The sequence below is a fragment of the Aythya fuligula genome, chromosome 3 (assembly GCF_009819795.1).
Source record: "Aythya fuligula isolate bAytFul2 chromosome 3, bAytFul2.pri, whole genome shotgun sequence".
NCBI lineage: Eukaryota > Metazoa > Chordata > Aves > Anseriformes > Anatidae > Aythya > Aythya fuligula.
In genome coordinates this window covers 74,346,752-74,358,981 of record NC_045561.1, presented here as the reverse complement: position 1 = coordinate 74,358,981, position 12,230 = coordinate 74,346,752, and the positions used below count along the sequence as shown (strand labels likewise).

At 37.1% G+C, this 12,230-nt stretch overlaps 1 protein-coding gene across 1 annotated transcript in view; it reads right to left on the bottom strand.

The window, feature by feature from the left end:
- Positions 1-363: 363 nt before the first annotated feature.
- Positions 364-12,230, bottom strand: part of RFX6 (regulatory factor X6) — a 35,490-nt gene continuing 23,623 nt past the window's right edge. The window contains exons 10-19 of the mRNA XM_032184469.1: positions 12,035-12,084; positions 11,073-11,232; positions 10,110-10,254; positions 8,706-8,815; positions 6,807-6,924; positions 5,574-5,696; positions 3,974-4,183; positions 2,938-3,447; positions 1,702-1,920; positions 364-530 (exon numbers count right to left, since the gene is read on the bottom strand). Coding sequence (XP_032040360.1) covers positions 364-530; positions 1,702-1,920; positions 2,938-3,447; positions 3,974-4,183; positions 5,574-5,696; positions 6,807-6,924; positions 8,706-8,815; positions 10,110-10,254; positions 11,073-11,232; positions 12,035-12,084 — 1,812 coding nt within the window. The remainder of the gene's footprint in view (positions 531-1,701; positions 1,921-2,937; positions 3,448-3,973; positions 4,184-5,573; positions 5,697-6,806; positions 6,925-8,705; positions 8,816-10,109; positions 10,255-11,072; positions 11,233-12,034; positions 12,085-12,230) is intronic.

Below are 12,230 nucleotides of genomic sequence, written 5' to 3'. Positions count from 1 at the left end.
ATAAACATTTTTATATAAAAAGATATAAGTGAAAGACTAAAATAGCATTTTTAATAAATTAGGAAGAGATGTAATCATTTCTTTACAACTTAGTCTTGCTTTCAAGAATCACTGGTTCTTTATGCTCACCCTGAATTTCTGGCTTAAAAGCTGTAATGAAACCAATCCTGAGTGATTCACAAGCACGACACAATCTGAATATAGCTTCTTTTCCATGTGGAGGGGTGCTAGTATCTCTAAAATGGCTCTTTTTACACCTATGTATAATACTTTTCTAATTCATCAGCATAAAAAGATTGTCATCATAGCCTTCATGTCTGAATTTGGAAAGTAAGCTTAAGGCACTGATATGTCTGTCCCAGTTCAGGTTCCCCCAGCAGCTGCTCCCATGAAGACTGTGTTGATTGGTGGTAAAGATGATACCATCTCTCTGCTTGGTGGGCCATGAGACTCCATATTTTCTTGAGGAGGGAACTGACCAGACGTGCCATACATACACTGGGAAGAAGATGTGGTTTGCATGTTTGAAGCTGTGGGGAAAAAAGGTTATCATCACTGCAAGTTTTCTATCTATTTTATTTAACAAAAAACACGGTACAATTTAATCTGATGGAAGCACTTATCTACCAGGTGCATCATCTGAAGGACTGAAATTTCAACAGTCTTACACTTCACTCAATTTACTTATACTTCTATAATTTTTCTTCAGTGGCTCCTCAAACCATCAGGGTATAGGTCAAAATCACATGTCAATGAACTCAGCTAAAAATCCTGCTACAGACCTGACAATTACAGGCTGAGTATAAGCCATCTTCTAGTGCTAAGCTATTTACATTTGCTATATTCATTATTCCATATCTTGCATCATTCAGGTCCATATTCACTGATGGTACCACTGTCAACACGTGGAACATATCAACACAGAATACAACACAGACTGTGCTTGGTGGGCACAATCCCTTCAGCATGGTGCTGTCTTTTTCCCCTTCTTTAGCATCCTTAAAAGAACTGACTATTGAATTCTTGCAGAGACATAAAATTTCAAGTAATGACTGATCTTCTGTGCATGCTTAACAGGTAAGTAGTAGAAAGAGGTAACCTTGAGGAGAAATGAACAGGCTATGCCCTAGTTTACATCTTCCAAGCAATACTTGTAAGCACTTTGGCAATATAAAAGCAAACTCAGCTACCATTTGTTTGATACACATACCAAATTAGGTAATTTCACCTAAAATTCACTGTCAGTAGGAGATTTGCCTAATGCACATGGTTGTTGAAGCATAGGACAGAAAGGGAGTATACTACAGGAAATATGTATGTAAACTTCCCTGACGTAGGGTTCATTTGATCTGCTTGACAGAGAGGATCATAAAGAGCCCTTAGAGGACCCCACTTCATTATTAGCTCACTTAACAGTTAGAAAATGTTTCCTAATATCAATTTTCCTGCAGTTCAGGCCAGCCATTACAATCCTCATGGACAACATATCACAGCCCTCTTAACAGGAGCAAAGAGTTATTAAACCCACTGCCCTGCAATTTTAAGGAAACAATATCTTATGGTACATTCCAGGTGATGTATTAGCTGTTTCATCTCTATATTGCATCTTAAATGTGGTGTATGTGAGCTACAGTTTAACTCTCAGCACTTGTTAAGATGCCAAACAGTTCATAGCTGTTCCTCAGTACTGGATATACTTACGCATAGGAGTCCGACAGACAATAGAAGGTGGGGACTCTGTGTAGTATGAGCCTGTTTGTTTTCTTCCGCTGTCATCCAAGATATTCAGTGGATCATGTATATCATTGTATGATGGCAATGATCGAATGCTACTTACACTGCTGATTACAGAAACATGTTGATCAACCATTGATCCAAGTCTGTGAGATTCTGGATAATTTATATTGTTTCCATAATATCCTATTGACAGGAAATTGAAAAAAAAAAAAAAAAAAAAAAGACAAAAAAAGACAGCAGAGCGAAATTACTATTGAAAATAAAGGAATAGGTAATTATTGGCTGAATCCCTCAAGAATAAGGTTATTTATGTACACGTATAGCCTAATAACATCAGTAGCTCATGCAATGATTGACCCAAAAGACGGGTAGGTAACAAGGGAGTAAAAAATCCTAGGAGTGCAGTCATGCTTTCAGCACAGAATTGCAGCTCCATTCTAAGTTCAGAATTAAAGAGTAGCCTGTTATCAGAGGAGAGAAGAGACACTGTATGGACTCATATCAGTCATGTGAACTCATGGAAGGGAGTTCAGTGCTCCCTTCTGAAGCTGACAATCAAGGAAAATATACATGGATAGAAATTCTGCATGGTAATACAGCATACAAAACTTCATATATAAGCAATATTTCCATTGTGTCTTTCCTCCAGAAGAGAGTGGCCTTTTGCTGACTATATCACTGAAGCAGATTGTGGCAACAACTTTACACTTGAAGAATGAGAAATATTAGGGCCAAAGTCTCAAGCTAATGCTAATGCAAATTTTTATTAATTTCTCTTTCACCATCTTGACCCCGTGATTAGAATGGCCCACTATGCTGATCCCCAAAGTAAGTTATCTTATGCCTGCTCTGCTTCAAAGTAGGTGTTCTGGGGACTGTTCACAAGATTGCTAATCACAAAGGCATCCTGGTTTTGCTTCCTTTGTGCAAGACACAGCAATGGTACTAGAAGAAGATTGACATAGGTGCAACAGAGGCATTTGAGGCAAACTGAGGATTCCCCAGAGGAAAATAAATCCTGAAGTAGCTCGTTAAGCTGCTTTGCAATCTATGTGTGCCATCAAAGAAGTGGAAAATGGGAAGGTATAAGTAAGAGCAGAAAAAATGCTTCCATAGGGGAAAGCATAGAAAGATTCTTTCACTCCGGCAAAGAAAGAGAAACAGAAGAGAAAAATAAAATATATTTGTATATATTAGTACCGTTGGAAGCATTAGGGGCATAAGTTGCTCCTGGACAAGTAGACACTGAGTTGCTCAAGAAATTGAAGCTCCCTGTATTCAGAAACTGCATACTGTGAGTGTCCTGAGGCATGGATGAGGGACCATAGCTGGAAGGAGATCTGGCACTGTATGGAGATACAGCACAACTGTTGTTGAAGTAGTCTCTGGAGAACTGCTGTTCACTTAATGCATTGAATCGGCTGTGCTCTGCTCTGTGGTGGTAAACTCCTGGCGTGGAATGGGCCTGAGTTCTGAACATAGCCTGGTAGTTGGAATTGTTTCCATAGTAATTCTGATTAGTTTGTGACAAAGTCTGATAAAGGGGTTCTGAGTAGGAAGAGCACTGTGAATGTGTGGATAACACCGGGCCTACACTTGGAGGTCTCACAGCCATCGGCCCCTGGTTGATAACACTTCCTCGGCTGACCAGGGCGGGTGAAATGGGTGGAGTCATCAGGTGACCAGTGCTTTCAGACAACTCCATCTGACCTGGAATAATAAACATTAGCCATCAGTAGTGTTACTATTGCAGTACTGCTGAGTACACGGAATGTGTTAAGACACTAATCCACTGGTGAAGTGCATGTTACCGTCTGAAACCTTTACAGCATTGGCTCCCACTCATACAATGCTGGTTCTTTAATTCATGGTTTAGGGCTAGGAAACTTCCCAATTTCATTTTCCAGATTGGAGGCTTCCACATTCAGTGTGAAATTCCAGCAGATACAAGCCTTGTGCTCTCAAGATGTTGTTGGTTCACACCTCACAAGAACCTCATCAAGCTATGACATGTAGGATATTTTTTACCACTGTACCAAGAGGATCTCTTACTGGCAGGGCTCTACAGTTACTCTCTTCCATGAATCAGTGCAGAAGATGAGTTCATGAAATGTTATTTACTAGAGGTCCTCAGAAATACATATGGTCATTGTTACTCTTACAGTAATGTGATACTGTAGTCTGAAAGAGTAAGAAGCAAATATGAGAAAGAGAGATTAGGAGAACAGATACATACCTGTCAGCTGCATATTTTCACTGTCTCCTGTGGCAAAAGGATTCAGACCTGAAGGTACAGTGCTGGGCTGGCTAGCTGACAAGGACACATAGGTTTGCTCTGCTAGGCACTCATTTTTGACTGAAGTGTCACCGGTCAGAGGAGCAGCTTTGTTACGATTTGCTAGGAAGCATGAGCTGGGAGATGCAGTGAAGGTGGCTTTGCTTGCATCTGGAAGAGTAAGTGAAAAGTGTTGGTGGCTGTTTTGAGCGCTCATTGCACATAAATTAAACACTAGTATATAGGCAGCACATGAACTGCCTGATCTGTTCATGACTTCACTTGCTTATTTTAAAACCCAGGGAAGCCTCCATCTTTTGCATGCAGTCAAAAACAAATATGCTCTACTCTTGATCTTCCCAGAGGAACTGTCTGAATTATATTCCCCGACCACAGATCTACAAAATAGATGCTGTTGGTGTTATCAGCTCCTTACTGAAGTCATCATAGTAAAGACATGGATCAAATTTATTTCCTTGTAATAAATGTCAGCAATGAAGTCAAGCAAATTACGCTAAGGCTCATGATACTTCAGCCTGAAGAATCAACAATTGGAGTTTTAGAATGCTTGAAGTCCGTTTGTTTTCATACAGACGTATAGAAAAAAGCATTTGTTATACTCGGTTGTTCTTCATTTTTCTGCAGAATACTGATAAAATCAGTGGAAATTTTGCTATTTTCCAGTGGAAACTGTAACTTCACGCTCTGGTTTCAAGCACTTCACCTAAGCGTTCAAGGAGAAGGCAATTGCTACACAGGACAAGGAATTTCCTGAAGGATGATTTAAAATAAAAAGTGCATCCATCTACTCTCAGATAAATCCTATGCAAGTTTCTTGCAGCAAAATGCAGATTTAGAGTAACAACAATCAAAGACATAAGAACTGATTACAGATGTTAATGTCAATCAAAAGTGATTCAACAGAACCCAGTGGAGTTCCATTGCATTTTGGGGGATTAACTTGAACCAGAATTTGATCCATTTCTTATAAAAGACCTGGAGCATATGTCTTCAAACTGTCTAATTCTGAAGAAGCCTGGTAGCTGGAAAATATATAAGATACTATTTTAAGCTCTTTTTGTTTTTCTTTCACATAGTAAATACTTCAGTCAGATGCTAAGTAGGGTTCCAACTTGTGTTCCAGTCTTGCAGGGACATTCACATTTTGTTAACATTTAATACATTCCTAGTTCAAGGTGTAATTACATATTTCAGCTTTGGCAGAAAAACTGGATTGAGAATTCCTGCTCTCTCTATTTTACTTCTTTTCACACTGCAGTTTGTGGTCCTTCAGTTGCATCCACTAAAGTGTTTGAAGCACCCAAGATCACTTCAGTAATCCTGTGTATTCACATTCCCACAGAACATTATTAAGTGAACCATGGTTGACAGTGGGAATAAATTGCCGAGTGAATGTTCACAACCTTTTCAGGTGAATTTGACAATGTCACGTAGAACTACACCTTCAGAAGACTGTAAGGCTGCTTTTGCTTAAAGTTCAACAAATATGCAAAATTCTAAAAATGCAGGAACACATTCAAAAGAAACAAGCTCTAGTTACCTAAATTCTTCATGTATTTGTCTAGTAGATTCTGGAGTTCTTGTTCTTTGTCATTATTGAACTGTGTCTCCATGGCAAGCAGGATGTACTCATCTAGTAGCATGCGGACCAAATGAAAAGAACCTTTTGGAGGAGAAAGAGAGAGAGAGTAGCTGAGTTATCTTTGTGACCATCTCTCACCACTCTACAAGAAGCTGGTGAAACAAACAAATAATTGTGGACTTTAAATGACCTGGCAAGACCAACAAGGAATAGTGCCTAACTTCTAGCTCTAATCTCTCTTTGCACTGGCCCACCTAGCTCAATTGTTTACTGTCCTGTAGGCTATTTGACCACTAATTACATCAAAGAAAAATACTGATGAAAGTGAGACATGCTTTATACTTGAAGAGGGCACACAGTGGAGCTAGATAAGGCTGAAGTCTGCCAGAATGCCTCTTCTCTATTTCTGTTTGCCTTGTGCTAAATAACCAGACAATAACCGGTGAAGTCTTTGGCCTCATTTCAAGGATATATGACATTAAAAATGTGTCTGTCCTTACAGCTATTTCAAATAGCCTCTGAATTTTAGATAATTATGTACCTAAAACTACAAAGACAACTTGGGAAATGATGTACTGGATTTAAAATTGATTTAATTTTCTCTAACATTTTCTATTTTAAAAAATATTCTGAGAATTCCCCAGCCAAACATTTCTAAGGATGGACCTGTGAACCTTAATTTTTAAAACCACAAATACTGTCGAATTAAATGTCTGCTGAACCCAGAATTAAATAACACCAGCAACCTACCAAATTCATTGTGCTATTATGAAAACAAATCCTGCACAAGAACAGCAATTTTTTGTTTCTTTGTTTGTTTGTTTGTTTTACCAAACTGGTCCACATGTAAAACTAGTAATTTAAATCTTTAGTCTTCTACTGAGATACATAGTTATAGCTCCAGTGCCATATCAAAACACAGCTTCTAGCTCTTAAATGGCAAAGCAGTATCAAACAACAATTCAAAAGAAAAATACTTTCAGAAAATGAACATGTGACACAGATCACCAATAAGTTACTGCTACCATTTACTGTAAAATGTTAGTTTGAAAAGCACATTACACAGTATTTGTGGCTTTGATCAAAGAATCTTTAGACTATGACAGGCTTCTCTGCTGAGGAAGTAGTGGAAGGTAGATAAATGCCAGCACTTATGTACAAAATATGAGTGTTTTTACGAAGTCCAGGTACCAAAACTTGATGCGTTGTTTAGAGTTAGGTTATGCATCACCCGAGCACCAAAAAAACTCCATTTTAGAAGAAAGTCTTGAGCCCTCTTCTTTAATGACCTCCCATTTTGCTTGCTTGCCTGAAAGACAGAAGTAGTAAAATATTGTAGGTATGCTAACTTGCTTTCTACATAGGAGAGGATAAAGGAGAATTGAATATTCTTGAGAGTTCAAGGAGTTCTTGACTCAGGCTAATGTGGTAGAGTAGATCAAGCTGCCTGAATCAAACTGTTTTCATAACACATGTCCTAAAGTGATAAACAGCAGCATTCACTCTTTACAGTGCAAACAGAGTAGAGCTCTGACCATGTTAGATGAAGCAAACTGTTTACCACTTGGGTTCTGGCTGTGCTCTGAAAACATAAATTAGCTTACATTCTAATACTGAAGATGGCAAATTGTTCTGTAAATATATGGGTATACAGAGCAAAAAGAAAACAAAAACAACAACAAAACACCCTCTAGTGCCATGTTATTCCACAGGGAACAAAAATTAGTCTCTGTAATTCAATGTTCTGTAAATGATTAGCTCCTACTTAGTAGATCTAGACTCCTGAGGACTTGCTGGTATTTCTTGCCCCTAACTACAGGAAAACAATGCTAAGAAACATACCTGTTAACTTTAATAATACAGTACTAAATAGAAGATGCTGAATAGGAGAGGGCTTCAATGTTTCTGCCTGGTCTGTTTATTCAGAATTGTGTTTTAAAATTGTGGAATTAATTCTGGACTGTAATCAGTCAGTTCTAAAACAAGCTGTGATTGCTCAGCTTCACTGGGAATTTTGTGTCTAGGCAAGTGCATGTGAAGACTTGGTTGGGTTTTGTTGCCCTGACTCACCCAAAGCACCTCACTGTGCTGCTAGCATATGACAGTAAATATTAGTAAATTCAGACTGCTTTAGAAAGAAAGAAGATATGACTCTCCACTGAAATTTGGGAAAACAGGTGAAGAAAGGGAAAATGACATGCCCACTTCTGTAGGTGGCAGAGGAACTCTTCTGCAAGCCAGTCAAAGCTAACTGCATTGCCTCTGCCTCTTGCACCCATTCATATCAAGATAACATTTAATTTCCAGACAGAACAGTACCTGATGTGAAGACCAGTCTTTAGGGTTAGTAGTAAGCAATATCATGTGTAACATTTCTTTCTGCTACTTTACATTAATTAGTGTTGCAAATTAGGTTAATATCTCTTCCTTGAGCTATAACTGAGAACTCACTTTGTTCTGAACCATAGTGTAATCATTTATAACTACATCCATATAAAATACTTGTGATGAGAAAGCATCTTGTAAATCAGGGAAAAAAATCCCACCAAAAGTCTCAATTACCAAGTTAAGCACCTTAAAAGCTAAAAACGCTTTCATCTTTTTCTGTAGAAATCCTTCTGCAGGTTAGCTACTTCTGAAACCATCTGCTACACTAACCTATACCACATGCACTACCATCTGAATAATATGAAGGAAAGATCTGTTTTCTAAAGAACAGCTTTGGCTCACCTTATTCACTGGGCACTACCCCTGTAATTCCGCATGCATGCACAGATAAGTTATTTTTTTTTCCATGTAGAGCTTGTGACAGTGTTGACTTTCATGTTTTAGTTAAGATACATATTTTTTTCACAAACATAGTTTTTTCACTGACTTCGTTTTTTCAACAGCACTCAACATGATTAATTAGAACTAACGGCACTGAAACCTTTCACATCAAATGAAGAACACCCTGGTCACTATGAAGATATGGAAGTAGAAATGAGAGTCCCACATAGAAAGTTAGTGGGACTGCATAGTTAAAGGACTGTATCAAGAATAAGGGTAGTAGAATTTAGTCTTGAGTCAAGCAGAATATTTGACAGGTACCTTGATAACCCTTTGCTCAACCACAGTATCCAACCATTCAATAAATGATTCCACAGTGGCATTCTTCTTTAGAAGGTCCTTCAGTTCTTGGAACACTGTAATAGAGTCATCTACCACGTAAAAAGGAGAACATATCATTGCATGCTATTCTGAACATGAGAAAAAGCCACTCACCAGCCATATGACAATATTGTAGCATGGAAAGGAAAGGCAAAGAATTAGAGCAGTGAAGAAATGAATAATTATTCAGCAAAGTAAAGAGACGCACATTTATCACACACATTTTAATTATTTTAGCATTACTGTGATTCAGTATAAATTTACAAGAAGATATAAGAAAAAAAAACAAAACCACAAAACACTACTATTTCCGTTCATTTTTAGGTTCAGTCTTGAAAAATTATCTATTGCTAAGTTTAGCAGAACAGATCTATTTGTGATGTGGCTGACTTATACACTGTCTTAAGGTTTTCCTTATGTTTTACAAATTTCTCACAATATAATGTAAAGCTAACTTCCCTACTTCCCATTTGGGAGAAAGTGCCTGAAAGACCGGTTATTTTCCTTTTTTTTTTTTCTTAGCCGGTGTGGCAGAAGAGAAAAATAGAAAGCAATCACAGAAGAAATAGGAAATGGACTACTTGAATTAAAATGTGAATAGGATTTTGAACCATTATTTAAGAGAACAAACTTTCATATCAAAGTAACACTCCTTAGAAGATGACACATTGCTATTGCTCTTCTTTCAGCTCTCCAAACTCTGATCATCATGCTTCCTATGACAAAAGTTATATTTTCAAACTAGAAGACAGATAAATCTTTTTTTTTTCTTTTTTTCCTATTTTTTTTTCAATAGGTATGTATAGCAACATGTAAAAAATAACAACAACAACAAAAACCACACCCTCAGAATTTGTACTTTACTCCATTCTATTTTGTCTATGAAAATAGCTATTACACTTCACAGATAATTGTATGGGTTTTTAAAGATCAACTTTCAGTCAAAAAAAAAAAAAAGTAAACTAGCTCAAGTATCTATTTAATTAAGCTATAATTACTGTAGACTTTTGAGACATTTTTCAAGAATCTTTGCTAATATCCCCACAGGATCAAGACAAAACTTCAAAAGGGATTTTGTTACAATTAGCAACTGACATGAAAAATATTTTTTCAACAACTCTTTAAAATCATCTACCCAGGATGACTTCCCAGTGCAAGCTTCTATTTTTGTAGGATATACTAGGACAAAAAATTGCTTTTCCTAAACTAATGTTAACACTGAGCTAGATCAGAAAATGCGGTATCACTGTGCCCTTTCTCAGTCCATCTTCAAGTAGAGTAGCATGGCAAGGAATGAAAGAATAGATTTCTTTTAATGTTACAAATATATCACCATGGACTTACATTCACTGTAGACTTCCCCATCAGAATCTGTGCTCCCTGAGACTGCAAGGAGTGCCTGAGAGCCAATACTATTCAAATCAACTTTTTCAATATCTGACACCATGGAATTCACCACATGCTGATCAAACAGGGCTGGCCGAGCAATCTGTAAGAGAAAACAAGTAAAATGCTGAGAAGCTTGAAAGAATTCTCAGAGAAGAATCATGAGTTGTCTTTTCATGGCTATTTCATAGGTCAAATGTGATAATGTTTCTCTTCCATTAGAATTCTGATGCTTTTCTAATGTGCCTTCCTTTCAGCTCATTTTCACAATGTCACACACAAGTCTGTCTTAATATTTATACAACAGAAAACTAACTCAAGGTGAATACATAGTGTATCTACAGTTATTCATGAGGGCTACACTCTGAAAAGCCCAAGCTGTTAGCATTTAAGCTCCCAGAAAGGTACTGTTTCCTTTTCTACAATCCAACAAACCATCCTACGAGGTGTCTCCCAATTGAAGACACTTGTATCCTGCCAACTTAGCGTTGGAGCACTCAGCTACCTATCACTTACATTCCTTTCAGTCAAACTGCAAAAGAGGTAAGTTCACATAATGGGCAAGACAGTGAAACTTTGCTAGGTGTGAAGGATTATCTGATATTTTCCCATTTAGAACTAGAACAAATATCAAAAATTCCACTTTATCATATGATTGCCTAAAGTTCCCATGACAGTAATTCACTATAACCACAGTCTTTCCTCTCTTTTTATTCTCTTTCCTACTACTTCTTTTGAATTTCAGAATGTCTTGATAAGATCTACTTCTGTCCTCTTCTTTCTTACGTGCTGAAAATGGCAAGATGCATGTCTTTCATGGCTAATGTTGAAGATTTAAAACGATGCATTACGTCTCCTAGCCAGCAAGATGAACTGAATGTAATTGTCAATTTTCTGATGTATAAGTCTTATTCTCTTTACCTGTGCTAGGTGTAAGAATGATGTCTGTCGTTTCAGGGAAGAAACAAATCTTCGTGCAATAGGCAATTTCTTATCTGTCAGGATTTCTGGTAGATTTTCCAAAGAAGAAACAACCCACTGTTCCCAGTTTTTTGCAAAATTTCTTATATCTGCCAGTAAACTACAACAAAAAATGTGTTTTAGAGAAACATTAATTAAAAAAAAAAAAAGTTTTCAGTCTGTGATACACAGGCTTCTGGACAGATCTGTGAATTATTCCTCAGGTAATCCTGAAAGGAAACAGATGTCTGATCATCATAAGACTAAAACTGACTATATTTTGATATGTACCCACTCTGAGAGAAAAAAAAAAAAAAAAGTAAGCCACATGCTAATAGAAATAGGTTGAAAACCACTAGCATTAAGAATAAACCATAAGAAATCCAAGAACTTTTAGCAATATTTGAAGCTTGAAGTCTTAGACATATAACTCCAAACATAACAACCTCCAAATAAAAAAAAGGAAAAGTGAGAAGATTCAGAGGTAATTTATAACAATCCTCTTATTAATATCTTGCCGAAAATAATGCTTAGATATCATGATTATGCATAGGACATAAACCTGAGAAGTATTCTGGAAAAAAAGTATCTTTATACAATGTGAGCCTTTATTTTGGGGGTGTAGTGGGGGGGGTAGGGAAGGTGCAGGGCCTCTTCTAGGGTTTTAGTGTAGAAGAAACATATTTCAAGATATTCAACAAGACACTGAAATGGGATATTAAAATAGTGTCTATCATTTTAAGGCCATTCTACTTCTATAGCTGTCCTCAAAGCTGACAGTATTTTGTCATACACATTCTACTGTTATAAAAATGAACATAAATATGGTGAGAAAATTTCTTTAGGATATATAATTTCTGCTATTTACTCTATATCTTCGTGGAACATGCCTAGCAATCAGAATATGGAGTTATTATACCTACCTTTCTGGCATTTCTTGCATTGTTGCAGGGATGAGTACATCTGTAAGGACCTTTAAAAAGGTAACAGAAAATGATAGCAAACTTCCACTGGCTATTTACTCATTAATGTCTTATCTACTTAGATTACAAAGTGATAAGGACAGGGAGTTTATACAGAATAAAGCCATTCAACCTACTGTCCAGATTTCTCTCAACA